The 19,144-nt window shown below is 61.6% G+C and overlaps 1 protein-coding gene across 2 annotated transcripts in view; it reads right to left on the bottom strand.

Moving 5' to 3' along the window:
* Window positions 1-19,144, bottom strand: part of COL5A1 (collagen type V alpha 1 chain) — a 148,944-nt gene that overhangs the window by 10,785 nt on the left and 119,015 nt on the right. The window contains exons 46-64 of one of the 2 annotated variants that reach the window (XM_070799667.1): window positions 18,967-19,074; window positions 17,576-17,629; window positions 17,372-17,479; window positions 16,094-16,147; window positions 15,017-15,124; window positions 14,215-14,268; window positions 13,886-13,939; window positions 13,024-13,077; window positions 12,406-12,459; window positions 11,487-11,594; window positions 11,348-11,401; window positions 11,203-11,256; window positions 10,798-10,905; window positions 9,639-9,692; window positions 8,781-8,816; window positions 8,345-8,398; window positions 7,640-7,895; window positions 6,378-6,490; window positions 648-716 (exon numbers count right to left, since the gene is read on the bottom strand). In XM_070799667.1, the coding sequence (XP_070655768.1) occupies window positions 648-716; window positions 6,378-6,490; window positions 7,640-7,895; window positions 8,345-8,398; window positions 8,781-8,816; window positions 9,639-9,692; window positions 10,798-10,905; window positions 11,203-11,256; window positions 11,348-11,401; window positions 11,487-11,594; window positions 12,406-12,459; window positions 13,024-13,077; window positions 13,886-13,939; window positions 14,215-14,268; window positions 15,017-15,124; window positions 16,094-16,147; window positions 17,372-17,479; window positions 17,576-17,629; window positions 18,967-19,074 (1,554 nt within the window). Of the gene's footprint in view, window positions 1-647; window positions 717-777; window positions 847-6,377; window positions 6,491-7,639; window positions 7,896-8,344; window positions 8,399-8,780; window positions 8,817-9,638; window positions 9,693-10,797; window positions 10,906-11,202; window positions 11,257-11,347; window positions 11,402-11,486; window positions 11,595-12,405; window positions 12,460-13,023; window positions 13,078-13,885; window positions 13,940-14,214; window positions 14,269-15,016; window positions 15,125-16,093; window positions 16,148-17,371; window positions 17,480-17,575; window positions 17,630-18,966; window positions 19,075-19,144 lie in introns of both variants that reach the window. The other variant, XM_070799666.1, reaches the window with a different exon arrangement.

Raw genomic sequence — 19,144 nt, 5'->3', positions numbered from 1 at the left:
AGAAATGGGCCCGAGTCAAAGGCCCAGAACATTCTGGAGGGGAAAACGCCCTCCCGGGCGGAAGCAACCACAGCCCCAGGGGATCGGGCGCAACGGGCCCCAGTCTCTCGACCCCTGGAGACCCACGAAGTCCAGTCCTTTCGAGGGACGCCAGCTGCCTGCACCTCCAGATAGACCGCTTAAGACTGGGTCCCCAGAAGTCAGCACAGGGACCAGCACGACTGTGTGGGACACAGCGGAGGAGCCCGCGGCCCCTCGGCCCCGGCCGCAGCAAGGGCGGGCCCGGGACATGAGCCCTGGAGGGGCTGCACGGCCTAACAGGCCGGGGCTCACTCCATCCGAGCTGCCCGCTAGGACTGAGCTAAATACACCCTCCACTCCTGGGGTCTGTGGTCTCGGTTCCTGGCAGACCCAGCCGGGGGCTCTGAAAGCCAGCCTCACGCCCTCCACCTGATCAGACAGCTGTCCAGCTGCCCTCGGCTAGAGTGGACCCCCGTCGGCGCGGCAGGAGGGGCCAGCCTGAGCCTGGCGGTCATGGAGGCGGAGCAGTTTGGCCAAAGGGCGAGAGCAGGTGAGGCGCTGGGGGTCCGTCCCATGCACAGCCGCGCCCGGCCGAGCCGCAAGCAGGCAGCCCCGGGGCCACTTACCAGCGACCCTCGCTTGTACTGACTGTACCAGGTGGAGGGCTGCTCTTTGGGCCAGCGGGCCATTTTACTCTGCAAGATACGAAACGGGCGGGTTTAAACCACACCGCACGCTCGGCAGAGGCCGTCTTACCAGTTTGCCACGCTTGAATTCACTGAACCAGGAACCCGGGTTTTCTTTGGGCCAAGAAGTGATTCTGGCCTAAACATCGAGGGGGGAGGCAGGGGAGGGAGAGAAACAGAGAGAACGAGAGCGTTACTTCTGCCTCCTCGAGAGACACAGGTGCGCCGTCTCCCCGCCGAGCGGAGCAGCTGCGACGGCCGGCCGGCCCTTCCGGCGCCCCCCAGGACAGGCCTGTGACCACTGTGGGGACTGGCCCTGGCGCTTTCCAGGGGTCAGCACCGGCTCCATGGGCAGGATCAGAGTTTGCATCTGATCGCTTCCATGTGTCCAGCACCGAGTACAGAGCCTTGTGCTTGGCGACTGCAGAGACACGCCCCTGGAGCGGATGAATGAACGAAGGGGTGGGCGCACGGCTGCTCCTGCATCTCACCCGGGGAGGACAGGAAAGACAATAGGGCCAGTTACTGCTGACGCGCTGAGGGCACCCCAAGGGCATCCTCTCATCTGACCCCCCCACCTAGGGGCGATCTAGGAGCGCAGCTTCATCTCCAAGGCCTCTCCCTGGGAACAGAGCGGGCAGGAGACCCTCCCAGGGTCCAGCCAGGGGTGAGGTACACATGCGTTTCCCGCCTGTGACGTGCACTTTGGTGGCACATGTGGTGTGTGTGCCGAGCGGGCGGTGGTCATCCTCTCCGGGGAGATTGCCTGTGAGTCCAGCCTGTTCCCAGCTGTCCCTCTGGTCCCCTGCCTGTGCCGCGGGTCCTGGGCCCCATCCCCGGCTCTTCTCCTGCACTGGGCTCGCGCAGGGGAGCCCGAGCAGTCGCCCCAGGGGTGGGCCAGCGTGTCCAGCCCGCCTCCCGTCCTGCAGGCTCTGCCCCCAGTTCTGAGTCTCTGCTCTCGGTGCTGCGCTTGGCTAGCATGAGGGCCGCGTCCTCCCAGAGCAGGAGCGGGGCTGCAGGCAGGGGCAGGCCTCACCCAGACCTCTCCCGCTGCCAAGGGGGCCCTGCAGCCCGGGCGACTGGGCACAACGTTTCCACCCACCCGAGGCTCCCAGCCTGTGGGCCCGTGGAGGTCAGCACACGAGCAGAGGAAGAGCAAGGAGCCACGGGGCTCACTCAGTGCCCCAAGCCCAGCGTCCGCCCGGCTCCACCACCCGGGAAGGCTCCCGGGGATTCCCCTGGCTCCCCGGGAGTGAGGCCGTCTGCAGAGGACAGACAGCAACACAGGGAAGTGGAACAGCTTTTTTTCACCTGAATTTCCCCTGGGGCCTCCATCAGAGGCAGGGCCGGGGGCTGGGTTTCCTCGTGACCCACAGGGATCTTGCTGTCAGGAGTGCGTTTCCCCAGGATTTAAAATCCCAGGTCGGGGGAGAGCGAGCATGAGCCAGGGTCCCTGCTGTGCCTGTCAGCGCAGGGCCTGCTCCTGTGGCCCCCGGGGGCACCGGCGCTCCCCGTGGGGATCGTGAACCTCAGGGACGGGCGCCGCGGCGGCTCCCCTCGAGGGAAGCGGCTCTGGGCGTTGAGGCCGCTGGAAAGTCGAGGACATGGGTGCCCGACTCCTGCTGGGGGTGACCCTGGACCTGCGCAGCTCCAGGAACTGGCCACCTTCAGTTTGCGGCAGGGACGGGGAGCCGTAGGGGTGTAACATCATGGAGGAGAGTGTGCAGGAGGTGCAGAGGGCACCGTGGCCCAAGACTGCACCATCTTCCCAGCTAGAGCCCTCGCCCTCCTTCCTCAGCTGCCCTGGGCCAAAGAGAGCCCGGCTTCCAATCGTGCTTGAGAGAAGGCGACATATGCCAGAGACACACGCCTGTCCCTGCATGACATCCACACACCATCCACATGCCACCCACACGCCACCCACACGCCACCCACACGCCATCCACACGCCACCCACGTGCCATCCACATGCCACCCACATGCCATCCATGTGCCACTCACGCCATCCACATGCCACCCACACTTCACCCACATCACCCACACACCATCCACTGCCATCCACCTGTCACCTACACATCACCCACATGCCACCCACACGTCACCCACACACCATCCACCCATCACCCACATGCCACCCACACACCATCCACACACACTGGTTTACACCTGTCCACACACACAGACGCCACCACAGACCCGAGGTCTCTAAAAGACCACTGGTGACTCAGGTTGACAGCTTACAAAATCTCCATGGATCAGAACCTCACTAAACAGACTATAAAGGAATGCATCGCACTCAGGAGCAAATACCCTAGAAGCTGCCACTAAGAACTTCAGCAAATGCCACCTTCTACAAGATGTATTTGGGTTACTTGGCCCTTAAAGTCCTTTCATGGGCTTCAGGCTGGTCTGAGGTCAGGACTACAGGGTCATTTTGGGAAGCATCTGACCAACCAGTGGTGGAAATCCTAGCTAGGGGGTAGTCGGGGGAAGATACCCATGAGCCAGGCACTCCTCAACCCTCCACACACGAGACTGAGCCAAGCCCGTCCCATCCCTAGCAGTTTCTCCTCAAAGGAAACTCAAGTCTATTCTGGAGGAGATCAGTGGAGAAATAACTCAAGAAAGAGTGAAGGGATGCAGCCAAAGCAAAAACAACACCCAGTTGTGGATGTGACTGGTGATGGAAGCAAGGTCCAATGCTGTAAAGAGCAATATTGCATAGGAACCTGGAATGTCAGGTCCATGAATCAAGGCAAATTGGAAGTGGTCAAACAGGAGATGGCAAGAGTGAATGTCGACATTCTAGGAATCAGCGAACTGAAATGGACTGGAATGGGTGAATTTAACTCAGATGACCATTATATCTACTACTGTGGGCAGGAATCCCTCAGAAGGAATGGAGTAGCCATCATGGTCAACAAAAGAGTCTGAAATGCAGTACTTGGATGCAATCTCAAAAACGACAGAATGATCTCTGTTCGTTTCCAAGGCAAACCATTCAATATCACAGTAATCCAAGTCTATGCCCCAACCAGTTATGCTGAAGAAGCTGAAGTTGAACGGTTCTATGAAGACCTACAAGACCTTTTAGAACTAACACCCAAAAAAGATGTCCTTCTCATTATAGGGGACTGGAATGCAAAAGTAGGAAGTCAAGAAACACCTGGGGTAACAGGCAAATTTGGCCTTGGAACACGGAATGAAGCAGGGCAAAGACTAATAGAGTTTTGCCAAGAAAATGCACTGGTCATAGCAAACACCCTCTTCCAACAACACAAGAGAAGACTCTATACACGGACATCACCAGATGGTCAACACCAAAATCAGATTGATTATATTCTTCGCAGCCAAAGATGGAGAAGCTCTATACAGTCAACAAAAACAAGACCAGGAGCTGACTGTGGCTCAGACCATGAACTCCTTATTGCCAAATTCAGACGTAAATTGAAGAAAGTGGGGAAAACCACTAGACAATTCAGGTATGACCTAAATCATATCCCTTATGATTATACAGTGGAAGTGAGAAATAGATTTAAGGGCCTAGATCTGATAGATAGAGTGCCTGATGAGCTATGGAATGAGGTTCGTGACATTGTACAGGAGACAGGGATCAAGACCATCCCCATGGAAAAGAAATGAAAAAAAGCAAAATGGCTGTCTGGGGAGGCCTTACAAATAGCTGTGAAAAGAAGAGAAGCGAAAGGCAAAGGAGAAAAGGAAAGATATAAGCATCTGAATGCAGAGTTCCAAAGAATAGCAAGAAGAGATAAGAAAGCCTTCTTCAGCGATCAGTGCAAAGAAATAGAGGAAAACAATAGAATGGGAAAGACTAGAGATCTCTTCAAGAAAATCAGAGATACCAAGGGAACATTTCATGCCAAGATGGGCTCGATAAAGGACAGAAATGGTATGGACCTAACAGAAGCAGAAGATGTTAAGAAGAGATGGCAAGAATACACGGAAGAACTGTACAAAAAAGATCTTCACGATGGTGTGATCACTGACCTAGAGCCAGACATCCTGGAATGTGAAGTCAAGTGGGCCTTAGAAAGCATCACTATGAACAAAGCTAGCGGAGGTGATGGAATTCCAGTGGAGCTACTTCAAATCCTGAAAGATGATGCTGTGAAAGTGCTGCACTCAATATGCCAGCAAATTTGGAAAACTCAGCAGTGGCCACAGGACTGGAAAAGGTCAGTTTTCATTCCAATCCCAAAGAAAGGCAATGCCAAAGAATGCTCAAACTACCACACAATTGCACTCATCTCACACGCTAGTAAAGTAATGCTTAAAATTCTCCAAGCAAGGCTTCAGCAATATGTGAACCGTGAACTTCCAGATGTTCAAGCTGGTTTTAGAAAAGGCAGAGGAACCAGAGATCAAATTGCCAACATCTGCTGGATCATGGAAAAAGCAAGAAAGTTCCAGAAAAACATCTATTTCTGCTTTATTGACTATGCCAAAGCCTTTGACTGTGTGGATCACAAGAAACTGTGGAAAATTCTGAAAGAGATGGGAATACCAGACCACCTGACCTGCCTCTTGAGAAATCTGTATGCAGGTCAGGAAGCAACAGTTAGAACTGGACATGGAACGACAGACTGGTTCCAAATAGGAAAAGGAGTATGTCAAGGCTGTATATTGTCACCCTGTTTATTTAACTTATATGCAGAGTACATCATAAGAAATGCTGGACTGGAAGAAACACAAGCTGGAATCAAGATTGCCAGGAGAAATATCAATAACCTCAGATATGCAAATGATACCACCCTTATGGCAGAAAGTGAAGAGGAACTAAAAAGCCTCTTCATGAAGGTGAAAGTGGAGAGTGAAAAAGTTGGCTTAAAGCTCAACATTCAGAAAATGAAGATCATGGCATCCAGTCCCATCACTTCATGGGAAATAGATGGGGAAACAGTGTCAGACTTTATTTTTCTGGGCTCCAAAATCACTGCAGATGGTGACTGCAGCCATGAAATTAAAAGACGCTTACTCCTTGGAAGGAAAGTTATGACCAACCTAGATAGCATATTCAAAAGCAGAGATATTACTTTGCCAACAAAGGTTCGTCTAGTCAAGGCTATGGTTTTTCCTGTGGTCATGTATGGATGTGAGGGTTGGACTGTGAAGAAGGCTGAGCACTGAAGAATTGATGCTTTTGAACTGTGGTGTTGGAGAAGACTCTTGAGGGTCCCTTGGACTGCAAGGAGATCCAACCAGTCCACCCTAAAGGAGATCAGCCCTGGGATTTCTTTGGAAGGAATGATGCTAAAGCTGAATCTCCAGTACTTTGGCCACCTCATGCGAAGAGTTGACTCATTGGAAAAGACTCTGATGCTGGGAAGGATTGGGGGCAGGAGGAGAAGGGGACGACAGAGGATGAGACGGCTGGATGGCATCACTGACTCGATGGACGTGAGTCTGAGTGAACTCCGGGAGTTGGTGATGGACAGGGAGGCCTGGCGTGCTGCGATTCATGGGGTTGCAGAGTCAGACACGACTGAGCGACTGATCTGATCTGATCTGGAGGAGAAACCTTAATTTTGGAACTGGTTTTCATTTCCTGGTTTCAGCTTCTGGATTTCATTCCTGAAACTGCACACATTACACAGCGGGGGCCCGGGGCCAGCCCCACCGGGAGAGGAGGTGGTGGGGGCGGGCACTCACCCCTTCAGACTTCTTGTCGGGGAAGACGCACGTTGACCCCCCGGCCGTGAAGTTGCAGTAGACCTTGAAGGAGTCCCGGGAGCAGCCTTGGTTCGGATCCACCCAGTATTCGCCTGGATCACAGGGGCAGGGGCAGGGGCAGGGTCTAGGTCAGGGTTGGGGCCAGGCTGAGGTCAAGGTCCGGGTCGGGGTTGGGGTCAGGGTCGGGGTCAGGGTCAGGGTTAGGGTCTGGGCCAGTGTCAGGGTCTAGGTCAGGGTTGGGGTCAGGGTCGGGTCAGGATTGGGGTCAGGGTCAGGGTCAGGGTTAGGGTCGGGGTCAGGGTTAGGGTTGGGGTCAGGGTCAGGGTTAGGGTCGGGATCAGGGTCAGAGTCAGGGTTAGGGTCGGGGTCAGGGTTAGGGTCAGGGCTGGGGTCAGGTTGGGGTCAGGGTCTGTTTCGGGGTTGGGGTCAGGGTCAGGGTCGGGATTATGGTTGGGGTAGGGGACAGGGTCAGTGTCGGGGTCGGGGTCAGGGAGGCAGACTGTGAGAGCTGCCCCCTGGATGGTACAGAAGCAGCTGCCACTGGGTGGCCCAGCAGTCACGGGCACGGCCCGGCCTCACGCCACAGCATGGCCCCCTCTGGGTGACCCTAAGGGCCTCCCACTGTCCCTGCTGGGCCCATGGAGCCACAGGGACAGGCTTGTCCCCAGGAGCACAGCTGGAGGGTGAGGCCCACAGGGCCCGGCTCTGGGGGCCCAGGAGGGTGGCTCTCCCCGCTGGGCGGGTGGGTGGCTGGGAGCCCAGCGGTGCTCCGGGAATGGTTCCGGAAGTTCACGCATGTGGGGTCACAGTCAACAGCACGGGACTGGTTTGCGTTTGTATGGAATTCCGGAGTCTAAGCGGTGCTTCCCCAGGCGCCACAGCAAACTCCAGCACGAGGACTCCCTAACACGGGTGCGGCTGCAGCTGGAGCGCACGCCTGACGGGGGCGTGCTTTACCCCCGTTTACAGATGTGCAGCCCCGGCTCCGGGCAGAGCAGATGGCATGCCTGACAACAACTGAGCTTAGACTACACTCTGTTCCGTGCGACCCCAGGCCTCGACCTCTTTCCTGGCTCCCAGGACGGCTTCCCGTTCTCCTGCGATGCCTCGCCAGGTGACGGGGCAGAGGCCCCTGCATCCCATCCCCCCAGGGAGGGGACCTGAGCCGGGTGCATGCCCACCCAGGCATGGGTCCCTGCCACTGCCCGCTCTGTGTGTCCCCAGGCCTGCAGCCGCCCTACCGTCAGGGAAGTCGGGGTGGCAGAGCTGGAGGTCTTTGCAGGTGCGTGCGGGGTTCTGCGGTGTGCCCAGCGGCCGCTTCATCTGCTCGATCTCCAGCTTCAGGGAGTTGAGCGAGCCGAAGATCTCCTCCATGCCATCCGCATAGTCCATGTACTGCTCGCCCTCTGCGTCGTCCATCAGCTGGCTGGCATCGATATTCCGCCGGGTCCTGGATGCCTGGATCGGCAGGGGCTGGATGACCTCGCCTGGGGGGCCCTGGGTGCGGAAGAGGGCAGTGGTGGGTGGGGCAGGGCAGGGCCCACAGCCAGGGCCGCAGCTGCAGGCGCCTGTCCATCTCAGCACAGTCTTCTTCCCTTTTCTATGTCTCTGGAACATTCCACATGATCCCGCAAGGCCTTGCCCGGTGCTGCCTGACCCCTGCCCAACACACGCATGTGTGCACACACACACGCATATGCGTGCATACACACCTGTTCACACAGAGGTATGTGGGTGCACACACACACACACGTGTGTGTTTGCTCACCCTTCATCTCTCCCCAGCCATACTTCCGAGGGCGAGGCGCCATGGGCTGACCTGTGTCCAGGGCCAGGCCCCGCCCCACCACACGTCACACATTGTTAAGAATGTTTTGGGATCAAACCACACAATTCCCTCGGCATCAGGGGACCCCCCAACTCCCGAGTCCTCAAGGGCTACTCACTGGTGGGCCAGGGGGTCCTGGCTGGCCTGCCTCACCCTTCGGGCCAGTGGGACCCTGGGGAGAAAGAAAAGAGAATCAGCCATGGTCACTGAGGCCTGATGGGACCTGTCCACCTGGAGGTCGAGAACGATCCCCGGGAGCACGTGGGGAGGGCAGAGAGGCTGATCGAACGTGCTGGGCGCCCCCCAGCCGCAGGTGTGAGAACCAGACACCCGAGGGGCAGCCTGGGGGGCAGGGCCCTTCCTTGGGCGCAGGGAGCCATGGTCTGCGGTGACTCAGGCTGGAGGCGGGCGCAGGCCAGGCCGGCCCCAGAGGAGGGGCGTCAACCACCAGCCCGGAGAGGCAAGGGGGATGGGGACCCCGGGAGGTTCTCAGCCCACAGCCTGTACCCCCTCCAACTCCGGGCCCAGGGGCTGGTCAGGGCGATGCCACTTACCGAGGAGCCCTTAGCGCCTTTTGGACCAGGGGGCCCCTGTGGAGAGAGGCAGGGCGTCAGCGGGGGGCGGCCCCTTCTCCCAGGCCCCGGCTGTGACCCACACCCCCACAGCCCCGGCCCCCTTAGGCCCTCCTTCTCTGCCCGCGGCCCCTCCCAGGAGTCTGAGTTTGCACCTGCTTCACGGGGAGGCAGGTGGGGGGGCGCTCACCCACACGGAGGCTGGGGGTCCTGTGGGCCCCAGCCCAGCCCCTCACCCTCCCCCGCAGGGAAATCGCAGCTCAGGCAGCCGGAGTGAGAAGCAACAGGGGCGTGGAGGCCCCGGAGGCCCTGACGTGGGGCCCCCAGCCCCTCCTGACAGCTTGCCACAGAGCCAGTGGCAGAGAAGCTGGGTCCACCTTGGGCCACGTGGACCCAGGCCCAGGTGGCGCTCAGAGGCCGACTGGTTTGGGCGAGAAGCAATTCAAGGCCCGGGGACGTGTCCTGGGTCTTCCAGCTGCAGGGCGAGGCCCCAGGCTGGTGCCTGGAAGCCAGGACCCCAGGTCCTCGTGTCCGGGCCAGGCTGGCCCTGCTTGTGCAGACGGCGAGGCCCAGGAGGGACCAGCCGCTGTCCTCACTGTCCCCAAAACGCCCACAGAGGACTGTCCACATATCCTAAAAAGTCTGGAGAAAGAGGCTTGCCCCCGTTCCCCGCACCTGAATCAGGGCCCAGTGACCTACTTCCTTGTTTCCATCGCTCAGAGCTCGCATCAGAGATAATGAGCAGAGAAACCCAGGGGGCCCCCAGACCCCGCCCTGGGGCCCCACAGCTTCCCTGTGGCCACTCCCACCCCGCTCCCATGTGCCCCTCCATATACACACCGGCAGGCCGGGGGGACCCGGGGGGCCAATCGGGCCGGAAGGACCGGTGATACCCTGAAAGGAGCAGAAACACGGTCGTCATCGCTCAGATCGGGGGGAGCCTGACCTGCAGCCTCGGCCCCCGGCTCTCACTGGCCTCCTCCCCTGACTCAGACACGTGTGAGCGGAGCCCTCACTCCTTGCGGGGCCTGATGGGGCCTGAACGCCTGCCGGGAAGCCTGGCACCCAGGGGCCCCTGCCCGGCCGGCCTGGAAGGACCCCCAGGGAGCCTGAGCGTGACCCCTCTAACGTCCCGTGTGCGCCAGCCCCGCCCGGTCCCCCTGGCTGCTTTCTGCTCTAGCTGGGGGTCCACCCTGAGCACGAGCCCCGCTCGGGGGCGGCGAGCGTCCTGGGGCCCTGTCTCTTCCGCCTGTCCATCCAGCCTCCCAAGGGCTTCCCCACAGTGGAGCTTGCATCCTGACTGACCCCCTCTCCTGGTCTAGGTGCCACGGGGAGACACGGCGGGGTGAGGCAGGGGATGTCGCCTCCCGCCTGGGCTCCTCCCTCCAGCTCTGCCTCAGGCACCCTGCCCTCTCCCAGGTCGGGTGCCAGCCAAGGTGGGCACGGCTCAGGGGCACGTGTGAGCCATCACACCTGGCTTGGGCAGCGGGGGTTCACAGGCTGCAGTGAGGCCCCGTGGCCTTGCTGTGGGGACAGGAAAGGCGGGCCTGCCAGGCCTCAACACCCCCACGTACACCCTCCCATTCCCCGGCCAAAGAACCCACTGCCAGAACCCCCCAGGTGCAGGGCAGGCCAGCCTCGCAAGCTGTTTTCCTGGCTGTGGTTTCCCGGGGGCTGGTTCCCAGGGAAGTCTGGGGTCAGCTGCACATATATGGAGTCAAGGGGGAGCCAGGATGCAGCTGAGCGTCGCCAATGACCCTGGACGCTCAGCTGGGACAGACGCCTTTCTGAGTGTGGTGGGGGTGATGGCCTTCACTGCGGAGGCCAGCAGGACCGTGAGGGCTGCTCAGGGCCTGGGCTGCGCTCCAGTTCCGCTCCTGGGCCCTGTGCGCCAGGGTGATCCCGGCGCCGCGGCTGCTCCTGCCCTGACCCCGTGGCCAGGAACGTCCTTCCAGCTTGAACTAGCCTCGAATCTTTGGATACAGCCTGTTCCACGCACCTGTTCTCCCTTAGGGCCCGAGGAGCCCTGGGGGCCGGGGACTCCGCGGTCACCCTTTTCTCCCTGTTCGCCCGGAGGTCCGATGAGGCCGATCAAGCCTGGGTGACCCTGTGGGAATGAAAGGGGCATTTGTGGTGGCAACGCCTCACGTCCGGCCGCGTGGCCCAGCCAGAAGCGGCAGCGCTGCCTTCCGCCCTGCTCGAAGCTCCTGCAGTGGAAATGTGCCCCAGGCCGGCCCCGACAGCGGGCAGCGGCCGGGTCTCCAAGCCACACGGATCTGTTCCCTTCGAGTCGCCACCCCGAGCAGGTGACGCTGGCAGGGACGAGCCAGACCTTGTGAGGCCCGAGGCACAGGCTCTCAGGGGGCCCACACTTCAGCCGCACGGGCGCCTGCAGGCCACTCACCTTCTCTCCTTTGGGTCCAGAGTCTCCTTTGAGGCCGGGGAGTCCTGGGGGGCCCTGCGGGGGAGGCGAGGGGCTCAGAGTTCTCATCCCAAACCCCGCCCTCTGCCACCTCCGCCGGGGGCCCCTGGGGCACGTCCTGACTCACCATGGGTCCTGGGGGGCCATCAGGGCCCGGGGCTCCGGGGAGACCTTGTTCACCCTGAAACACAGTCGAACCTGCACGTGAGCCCCGCCCTCAGCAGCTGCCGCCCCACCCTCAGGCCCCCCACCCTGGGGCCACTCACCACTGGGCCCGGGATCCCTCGAAGGCCGTCGGGCCCCGGCTTCCCGGGGGCCCCCTGGGGGCCAATGGGGCCAGTCTTCCCAGGAGGGCCTTCCAAGCCGGCTTCTCCCTGCAAGGAGGACAGAGTGGGGCCCCGATGCTTGAGGCTGTGGTCACCCCAGCCCGGAACCACTGCCCAGAAACCCCGAGGAGCCTTGGTGAGAACCCCGCATGCCCCAACACCCAGGGGTGCCCCCAACTTTCCTGCCTCTATATAGAGGCCACTCAGCCCCCATCCTCCACCCACTGAAGACCTCAGTCAACTGGGCTCTAGCCGCCCAGCCACCACGGCCACCATGGCGGTTATGGCCAGCTTGGAGCTCACGGTGGACACGGCCACGCGTCCTGAGCAGACCTGGGCTGGACGAGCTCCACAGTCTCAGTCGACACTGGGGCCCCTCCACTCCAGGAGGAGGCACCCAGGCCCCACCCAGAGCTCCTGGGGAGAGCGGCCATGAGGGCTCTGGGTGCCAGGCTGCACCCTAACCTCACCGCAGGGCACCCCACCCTCTGCTCTGCCCTGCAGTGGGTGCTGTCACCGTCTCTGCTTTGCAGGAGAGGCAGCCAGGCGCGGCCAGGTCAACGCCAGGCCCTGAGGTACCCGGCACGGGCCTCCCCTCCCCCAGGCTGGTGGGGCACATGAACTGCAGTGCCCAGTCAGGGACCCCCAGCCGGAGGCACAGCCTGTCTCCCCCTGCAGAGGATGGGCTCTTCCACCCAGGTCTGCATGGAGCCGGCCCCTCTGAACCCCACAGCCCCTCTCTGTGTGTTCAGCATCCAATCCCTCTCCACCCCCTGACCCCAAGTGGCCACCGTGCCCTCGGCACGCCCTGGAAGGCCTATGCACAGTAACGGCCACAGCCGGGCTAGAAAGCACCCACCTTGGCTCCTTTCTCCCCCTGCCTGCCTTCGGGACCTGCGGGGCCGGGCGGACCCTGGAGGGAGCAAGAGGGCAACGCGTGAGGAATGGGCTCCCAGAAGCCGAGAAGGCAGCTGAGCGCGGTGGGGCACAGGCCTGGCAGGGGCGTGGGGCTGCTCCCAGGCCTCCAGAACAAGGCCCGAGGCCTCTGGTCCCAGAAAAGGGCAGCGGGCTGGGCTGGGGGTCGGGCACTCCGGTGGCCTCCCCTCCCGCACACTAAGAGCGGCCGCGGTCATCGCAGCCCCAGCAACAGATGGTTCCGTTTGTGGGATGATTCAGTTTGCTTGCTCTGACTTTTCCAAGGGTCTGACCCGGGGGAAAGGGGCTTTTTCAGCTTCGTGGGTGTGTTTTTTCTCCCACGACAGCCATAAGAGAAGGTCTGCTCAGTCAGCTCATCCTGAAAGGAGTGGCGCATCGACCTGGCGGCTCTGAGATTGGATACCGTGGCAGCACGCCGAGCGGGCTGTGAGCTTCAAAGAGAAGCCGCTTCCTCCTCCCAGGGGCTACCCAGGTTCCCAGGGTCTGTGCAGGGCGGGGGAGGGGCAGGTTTCGTGCAGGGACGCCCGGCAGCTCCACGTACCCTTTTTCCTGGAGGCCCAGATGGGCCTGGCTCACCCGTAGGGCCTGGTGATCCCTGGGGTGGGAGAAAGCAGAGCATTTAAGTCAAGGATGTTAGCTGAGACCCGGCGGGGCTGGGTGGGTCTGAGGCTAAGAACACACAGAGCTTTCACTCCGACCTCGGCCAGCCCCAAAGCTGCCCCTCTCGTCTTCTGCAGAATCGGCCCTGAGTGGGGGTGGTCCCGGACTGCCCTGCCCTGCCCTCAGGCTGCACCAGTGTGGGGGCCCATCCCACCTGCGGCTCTGCTGCATCTGGGGAGGGTTCCCAGCAAGCCGGCCGGCACCCCTTCTGCAGAGGTGGACCCTGGCTCACAGGCCAGGAAGGGGTAGGAGGGCAGACATCTCTTCGGGGCCCTAAGCTGGTGTCCCGAGCTCGAAACAACGTTTCGGAAACCCGATGAGAGGCACGTCCAGTGTGAGCTCAGCTCAAGGCTCACGTGGGAAGAGCCTTTTGAGGAGCACATCCAACCCTACCCGGCAGAAACAGGGATCCTGAGGATGCTGGGTGGGCTTCTGAGGGGGTGTCGCGGACACCGGGCTTCGTGTGCAGAGCCGCCGTCAGGCCTGGGGGTGCATTTCCCCTTCTGGGAGGAGGGTCCCCAGCTCGCAAGGGTCCTCCGAGGACCCTTGGCTGGGTCACTACTCTAAGGCAACTGGGTGAAATGAACAGAGCAGGTTGCAAGGCCTGACACCTCCCTGCGCGGCCGCGTCGCCTGACGCCTCCCTGCGCGGCCGCGTCGCCTGACGCCTCCCTGCGCGGCCGCGTCGCCTGGCGCCTCCCTGCATAGCCGCGTCAGGGCCCCAGAGGTCCCAGGTGGACTCACCGTTTGCCCGGGTTCACCATCGTCTCCTTTGTCGCCAGGGGGACCGTCTTGACCCTGTGGGACCAAAAGCAGGTTTCTTCTGTGCCCTGGGCACACCCGAGTTCAGGCACCAGGACCCACTGGTCCCCGGTCCCGACCCCAAAACCCACCCGGGGTGCCCACCCAGGGCGCTCGGAGGGGAGACGCCTTTCCCCGCGTGCTTGTCAGAAGGGGGTTGAGCACCATGCTCCGAGCAGAGGCAGAACAGCAGCAGACGGAAGGGAAAAGACAGGCCTGGAGGCAGGTCACGGGCTGTAGGGACCCCTGGCTCGGCACTCTCGGGCACCTACCGCGGGGCCGGGTTCTCCGGGGGGACCGGGATCTCCGGGAAAACCGACGGGGCCCTGAAATGGAGCGAGAGAAGCGTCAGCCACCCTCCCAGAGCGCGCTGGACTCACAGGGCTGCGTCCACACAGCCGGCCCATGCCTCCCGCCAGCCTGGCACCTCAGGGCTCCCCAGAGCAGGGGGCTCCCCCCAGAGCATCATTCCCTGTGCGGTGGGCCAGGCGGGGCCGCCGCTCGCCTTCCAGAGGCCTCAGAGGGCAGCCTCCTGCCCAGGTGTCTGCTCCTGGGGCCGTGGCTGACCCTGATCCTGAACCCTGAACTGTAGGACTCGATGCTCTGCAGACCCTCCTGAGGCAAAGCGAGGCAGACCGCGGAGGGGTGGGGCGGGGCGGAGGGCGGGGCGGAGGGGTGGGGCGGAGGGGGTGGGGCGGAGGGGCGGGGCGGAGGGGGGTGGGGCGGAGGGGCGGGGCGGAGGGGCGGGGCGGAGGGGCGGGGGGGGCGGGGGGGGCGGGGGGGGCGGGGGGGGGCGGGGGGGGCGGGGGGGGGCGGGGGGGGGGCGGGGGGGGGGCGGAGGGCGGGGCGGGGCCGGGGACGCATAGAGCCCATTCGGTCCGGAAAGCTGCTGGGTCCATGCACGTGGCCTCCGAGCTGTGCCCCTTCCCGGCCCCTCTCTCCTCCTCCCTCCTCCACTGTTCCAGTTCAGGACCCAGGGGTCACCCCACACCCGCGGGGTCAGGCAGCTTCTGTGTCCCCCAGGCCCGGGAGTGAGAGGACACTGCTGAGAGCCCAGCGTCCCCCGGTACTCACGGGGCTGCCTTTGGGACCGTCGTCTCCGGGAGGGCCCTTGGGCCCCGGGGGTCCGGCGGCACCGGAGGGGCCCGACTCGCCTTTCTCCCCCCTTTCGCCTTTGGGTCCCTGTGGGGAGAGGCGGGGAGCGTGTTCCCAGAGCCAGCCTGCAGCCCGCCCTGCGCTGGCACCACGAGGAGCAGAAGTACCCTGACCGAGGCCAGGCCACAGGCCCCTGGGGGGTCAGCTGCCTCCAGAGCCTCCGCCCCCAGCAAGTCCCCAAGAGTCCAGCCCCACAGGCACCGCGAGGGGTCTCGGGACCCCACTGGTGTCCTGGGGCCTCTGAGGCTGAGGCTCGGCTTCTAGGTGAGAAGGGCAGGGCTGCGTCCTGACGAGACAGCAGGCGGCGTGGACCCCAGGGGCTACAGGGACCCAGGCTGCCCCCTGCACTGGGACCCTCAGGTGGAGGGAGCCCAGCACACCTCCGGCCACCAGCCACTCCCTGGGCCAGAGAGCAGCCCCCAGCGGGCCTCGAGAGACCACGCATCTGACCTGCGAAGGAATGTCCCAGGTCTGGGCTCACAGGTGACAAGAATGAGCCCCATGCTTGTGGAAGCCCGTGAGGGAGCCCAGAACACCACGGACGGAGGGGCAGCTCACGCACAACTGTCCTGGGCGTTCATCACTAACATCAATGTGTGTGCACACTCACACACATGCACACTCACACATGCTCACACACACGTACACATGCACACTCACACACACACATGCACTCACACACGCACACACTCACACACACACACGCACACACACACACGCACATGCAGGCACTCTCACACACACACATGCGTGATCACACACACATGCACACTCACACACACACGCGCACACACACGCACACACACAGGCACTCTCTGTCACACACACACTCACTCCCCACCACACTCCCTCTTTTTTCCAGCAGTCTCGTGATGGAGGCACAAGAGGAGGCCCGACTCCCATTTCACGGATGGGAAAGCTGAGGTAGAGTGGGACCCTGCCCCCCGGCAGCCGTCCATGCCACGCCCCACCCCTCCCCAGAGCCCGCTCACTCACCGGGGGGCCCCCTTCGCCGGGAAGGCCAGGCTCTCCTGCTTCGCCGGGTTCACCCTAAGGAGGAAACGCAAAGTGATTCCAGCAGTGAGGAGAGCAGAGGTCCAGCCCAGGTGTCCATCAAATCGTCCCTGACACTGGGCTGGGGTGGGCTGTGGGGACGGGGTGAGACAGCGGTCACTGTCCTCTTGGGAGCGCCCAGGACTGGAGGAGACACAGGTGAGGAGTCCAGGGACACAGGGGTGACAGTGACACGCACGAGCGTGCAACACACGTGGAGGGAACGTGGGGTGTCAGGGATGGCCCTCCCCAGGAAGGGGTGCTCCCAGCCGCCCTGGAGGACGACCGGGAGAGGCCAGGTGCGGGAGGAGGGACAGCGGGTGAAGGCAGATGGAGAACAGCATGGTGCCCTGGGTCTGCCGGCTGGAGGGGCAGAGCTGGTGGGGGGTGTCGCGGGCTGGGGGGGATGCGCCCCGTGGCAGGTGGGGGGAGGACGCGGCCCCCAGCAGAGGCTGCCCGCCATAACGGGTGGGCTCAGCAGGTGTGCTCCCCTGCGACTCTATCATAAAAAGGGAGCAGTGATGGGACACTGGTTTCAACTGAATGACCAGACTTCAGCAGAAAGTTCTGGAAGGTGTGCAAGGAATGCAAATGGAAGGGCACATGTCCACCTCCTTTCTTTTATCCCAAGAAGCTGGGATCGGTGCTCTGAAATAGTGCAAACTCCTGGGCCCAGGTGGAGTCAGACTCTGGCACCGTCTCGCCCGCCACACCCCCGCGTGTAAGGCATGTACACACGTGTGTGCACGCACATACACCCAATGGGCTCAGGCATCATCTCCAGGGCCTGCCACACGCACGCATGTAAGGTATGTACATGTGTGTGCATGCACATACAACCAATGTGCTCAGATATCTCCAGGGCCCAGACCCTGGCATGAACCAGGTCAGATGACGAGGACCCGAAGCTGTGAGATGACAGGAGTTGAGGGAAATGGGAGCTGAGACGGGAGCAACTACACACGTCAAGGACAGACAACCACGGCTGTCGGAGCCGATCTCGGAGCGGGGGCGGCGGCCTTTGCTGGGGGTCGCATTGTGTGAAATCCCGCACAGGCTGCCCTGGGTGGGGGTGGGGCTCCCAGGGCCACTGCACAGCCTTCCAGGTTTCGAGATGCTTGTGGCAGAACAGCCTAGCAGTGCACCTGCGTGTCTCCACACACACACGCACACACACGCACGCACGCTCACACACCAGGACAGTCACGGGGCGTGCGTCACCTTCTCTCCCACGGCTCCAGGGTTGCCTATTCCGCCGGGGGGTCCTTGTGGCCCGTCTGCACCTGGAGCTCCGGAGGGTCCTCGGGGTCCGGGGGGACCTGGCGGGCCCTGGAGAAGGGGAGCCGTTGAGCCCAGAGCAAAGGCAGGCCTCCCCCAGAATGCCAGCTCCGCCACGGCCCGTGCCCCAGGAGCGGCCCCACTCACCATCTGACCCACGTCGCCTGTCTCGCCCTTCTCTCCGGGAGGTCCCGGCAGACCCTGAGAACAGGAGGTCGTCAGACACTCAGCCGGTGGGCATGGCTCCAGTGCCCCCCCAACCTCTGCTGCCTCCCAGCTGAGCACCCCAAAAGCCTCGGGGATGCGCATCTCAGCTACGCATGAGGATGGCTTCGAGATCCCGTCTCAGAATTAGCCCGAGGAGAGAATCGGAGAAGTGGGCAAGGATTTATGGACAAGGTGCTTATTGCAAGTGTCCCATAAAACAATAAAGCCTAATGAGCCACCAGCAGGGAGCTGCCGGAATCAATTATGTCACCACCATATGCTGGGACACAAGGCAGTGACTAAGAGTCATGTTTTTGAAAATAAATAGAAGGTGACATGTTCAAAGAATATTTAATGGCATTTGACGTGACTCGTAACATAACAGGAAGCGGGAAAGCCTGGTCCGAGTGTTCTATACGTGCAGCGTGACTCAGGTTTTGTGAAAACCAAACAGAAGGGTGCACACGCTTGTGCACGTGTGTGTGTGCGTGTGTGCGTGTGCATGTGTGTGTGTGCGTGCGTGTGCATGTGTGTGTGTGTTGCGCAGCTTGTGCATGTGTGTGTGTGCGTGTGTGTGTGTGCGTGTGTGCGTGTGCATGTGTGTGTGTGTGTGTGCGTGCGTGTGCGTGCGTGTGTGTGTGTTGCGCAGCTTGTGCATGTGTGTGTGCATGTGTGTGTGTGCGTGTGCGTGTGCATGCGTGTGCGTGCGTGTGTGTGCGTGTGTGCGTGCGTGTGTGTGTGCGTGTGTGTGTGTTGCGCAGCTTGTGCGTGTGTGTGTGTGCGTGTGTGTGTGTGTGTGTGTTGCGCACGGGCGTTTAGAAGGTGGGCATGCGCATGCACTCAGAAGCCAGTCTGGTTTCCTTTTCTAATAAGCTACAGTAGTTTCCAACATTCTACAATGAGCAGGAAAACAAACGTCACGGGGTAAGAGAAGCGAAGCTAGGAGTGTCTAGACGTCTGTGAATTCATGGCTCTTCGGGCGTGTGGAGGAGGCCCTGTGGCTCCTTAGCAGCCCCATTTTAAACTTTTTATTGGACTATAGTTGTTTCGCAACGTCATGTTAGAGTCGACTGTACACAAAGCGAGTCAGCTCTGTGCATACACACCCCCTCTTGTTTTGACTTACTGCCCCTTTAGGTCATACAGAGCTTCGAGCAGTGTTCCCTGAGCTATGCACTAGGCTCTCGTTAGTTACCTGTCTTACATGGCGTGGATGGGGTATATACGTCAAGGAGGGAGGGAGCAGGAGGGGAGGGCAGAGGTGTGAGGGCCGGGGAGGCACAGCACAGACGTGGGGAATCGACCCAGCTCTGTGCCAACTCTGCTGTTACCTGCAGCCCCACGGGGCCCGGGGGCCCGGGGAAGCCTCTCGGACCCTCGTCGCCTTTCTGCCCAAAGAGGCCCTGCTGGCCCCGAGGTCCCGGCTCGCCATCGGCTCCCTGCGGGGAGACGGAGGAGTGTGCTGAGGACCGGAAGTGGACCACAGCAGCTTGAGGGGTCGGCGACTCC

Source organism: Bos indicus, chromosome 11 (assembly GCF_029378745.1).
Source record: "Bos indicus isolate NIAB-ARS_2022 breed Sahiwal x Tharparkar chromosome 11, NIAB-ARS_B.indTharparkar_mat_pri_1.0, whole genome shotgun sequence".
NCBI classification, from domain to species: Eukaryota; Metazoa; Chordata; class Mammalia; order Artiodactyla; family Bovidae; genus Bos; species Bos indicus.
Note: the sequence above shows the minus strand (reverse complement) of the source record. Positions and strands in the feature narration are given on the sequence as shown.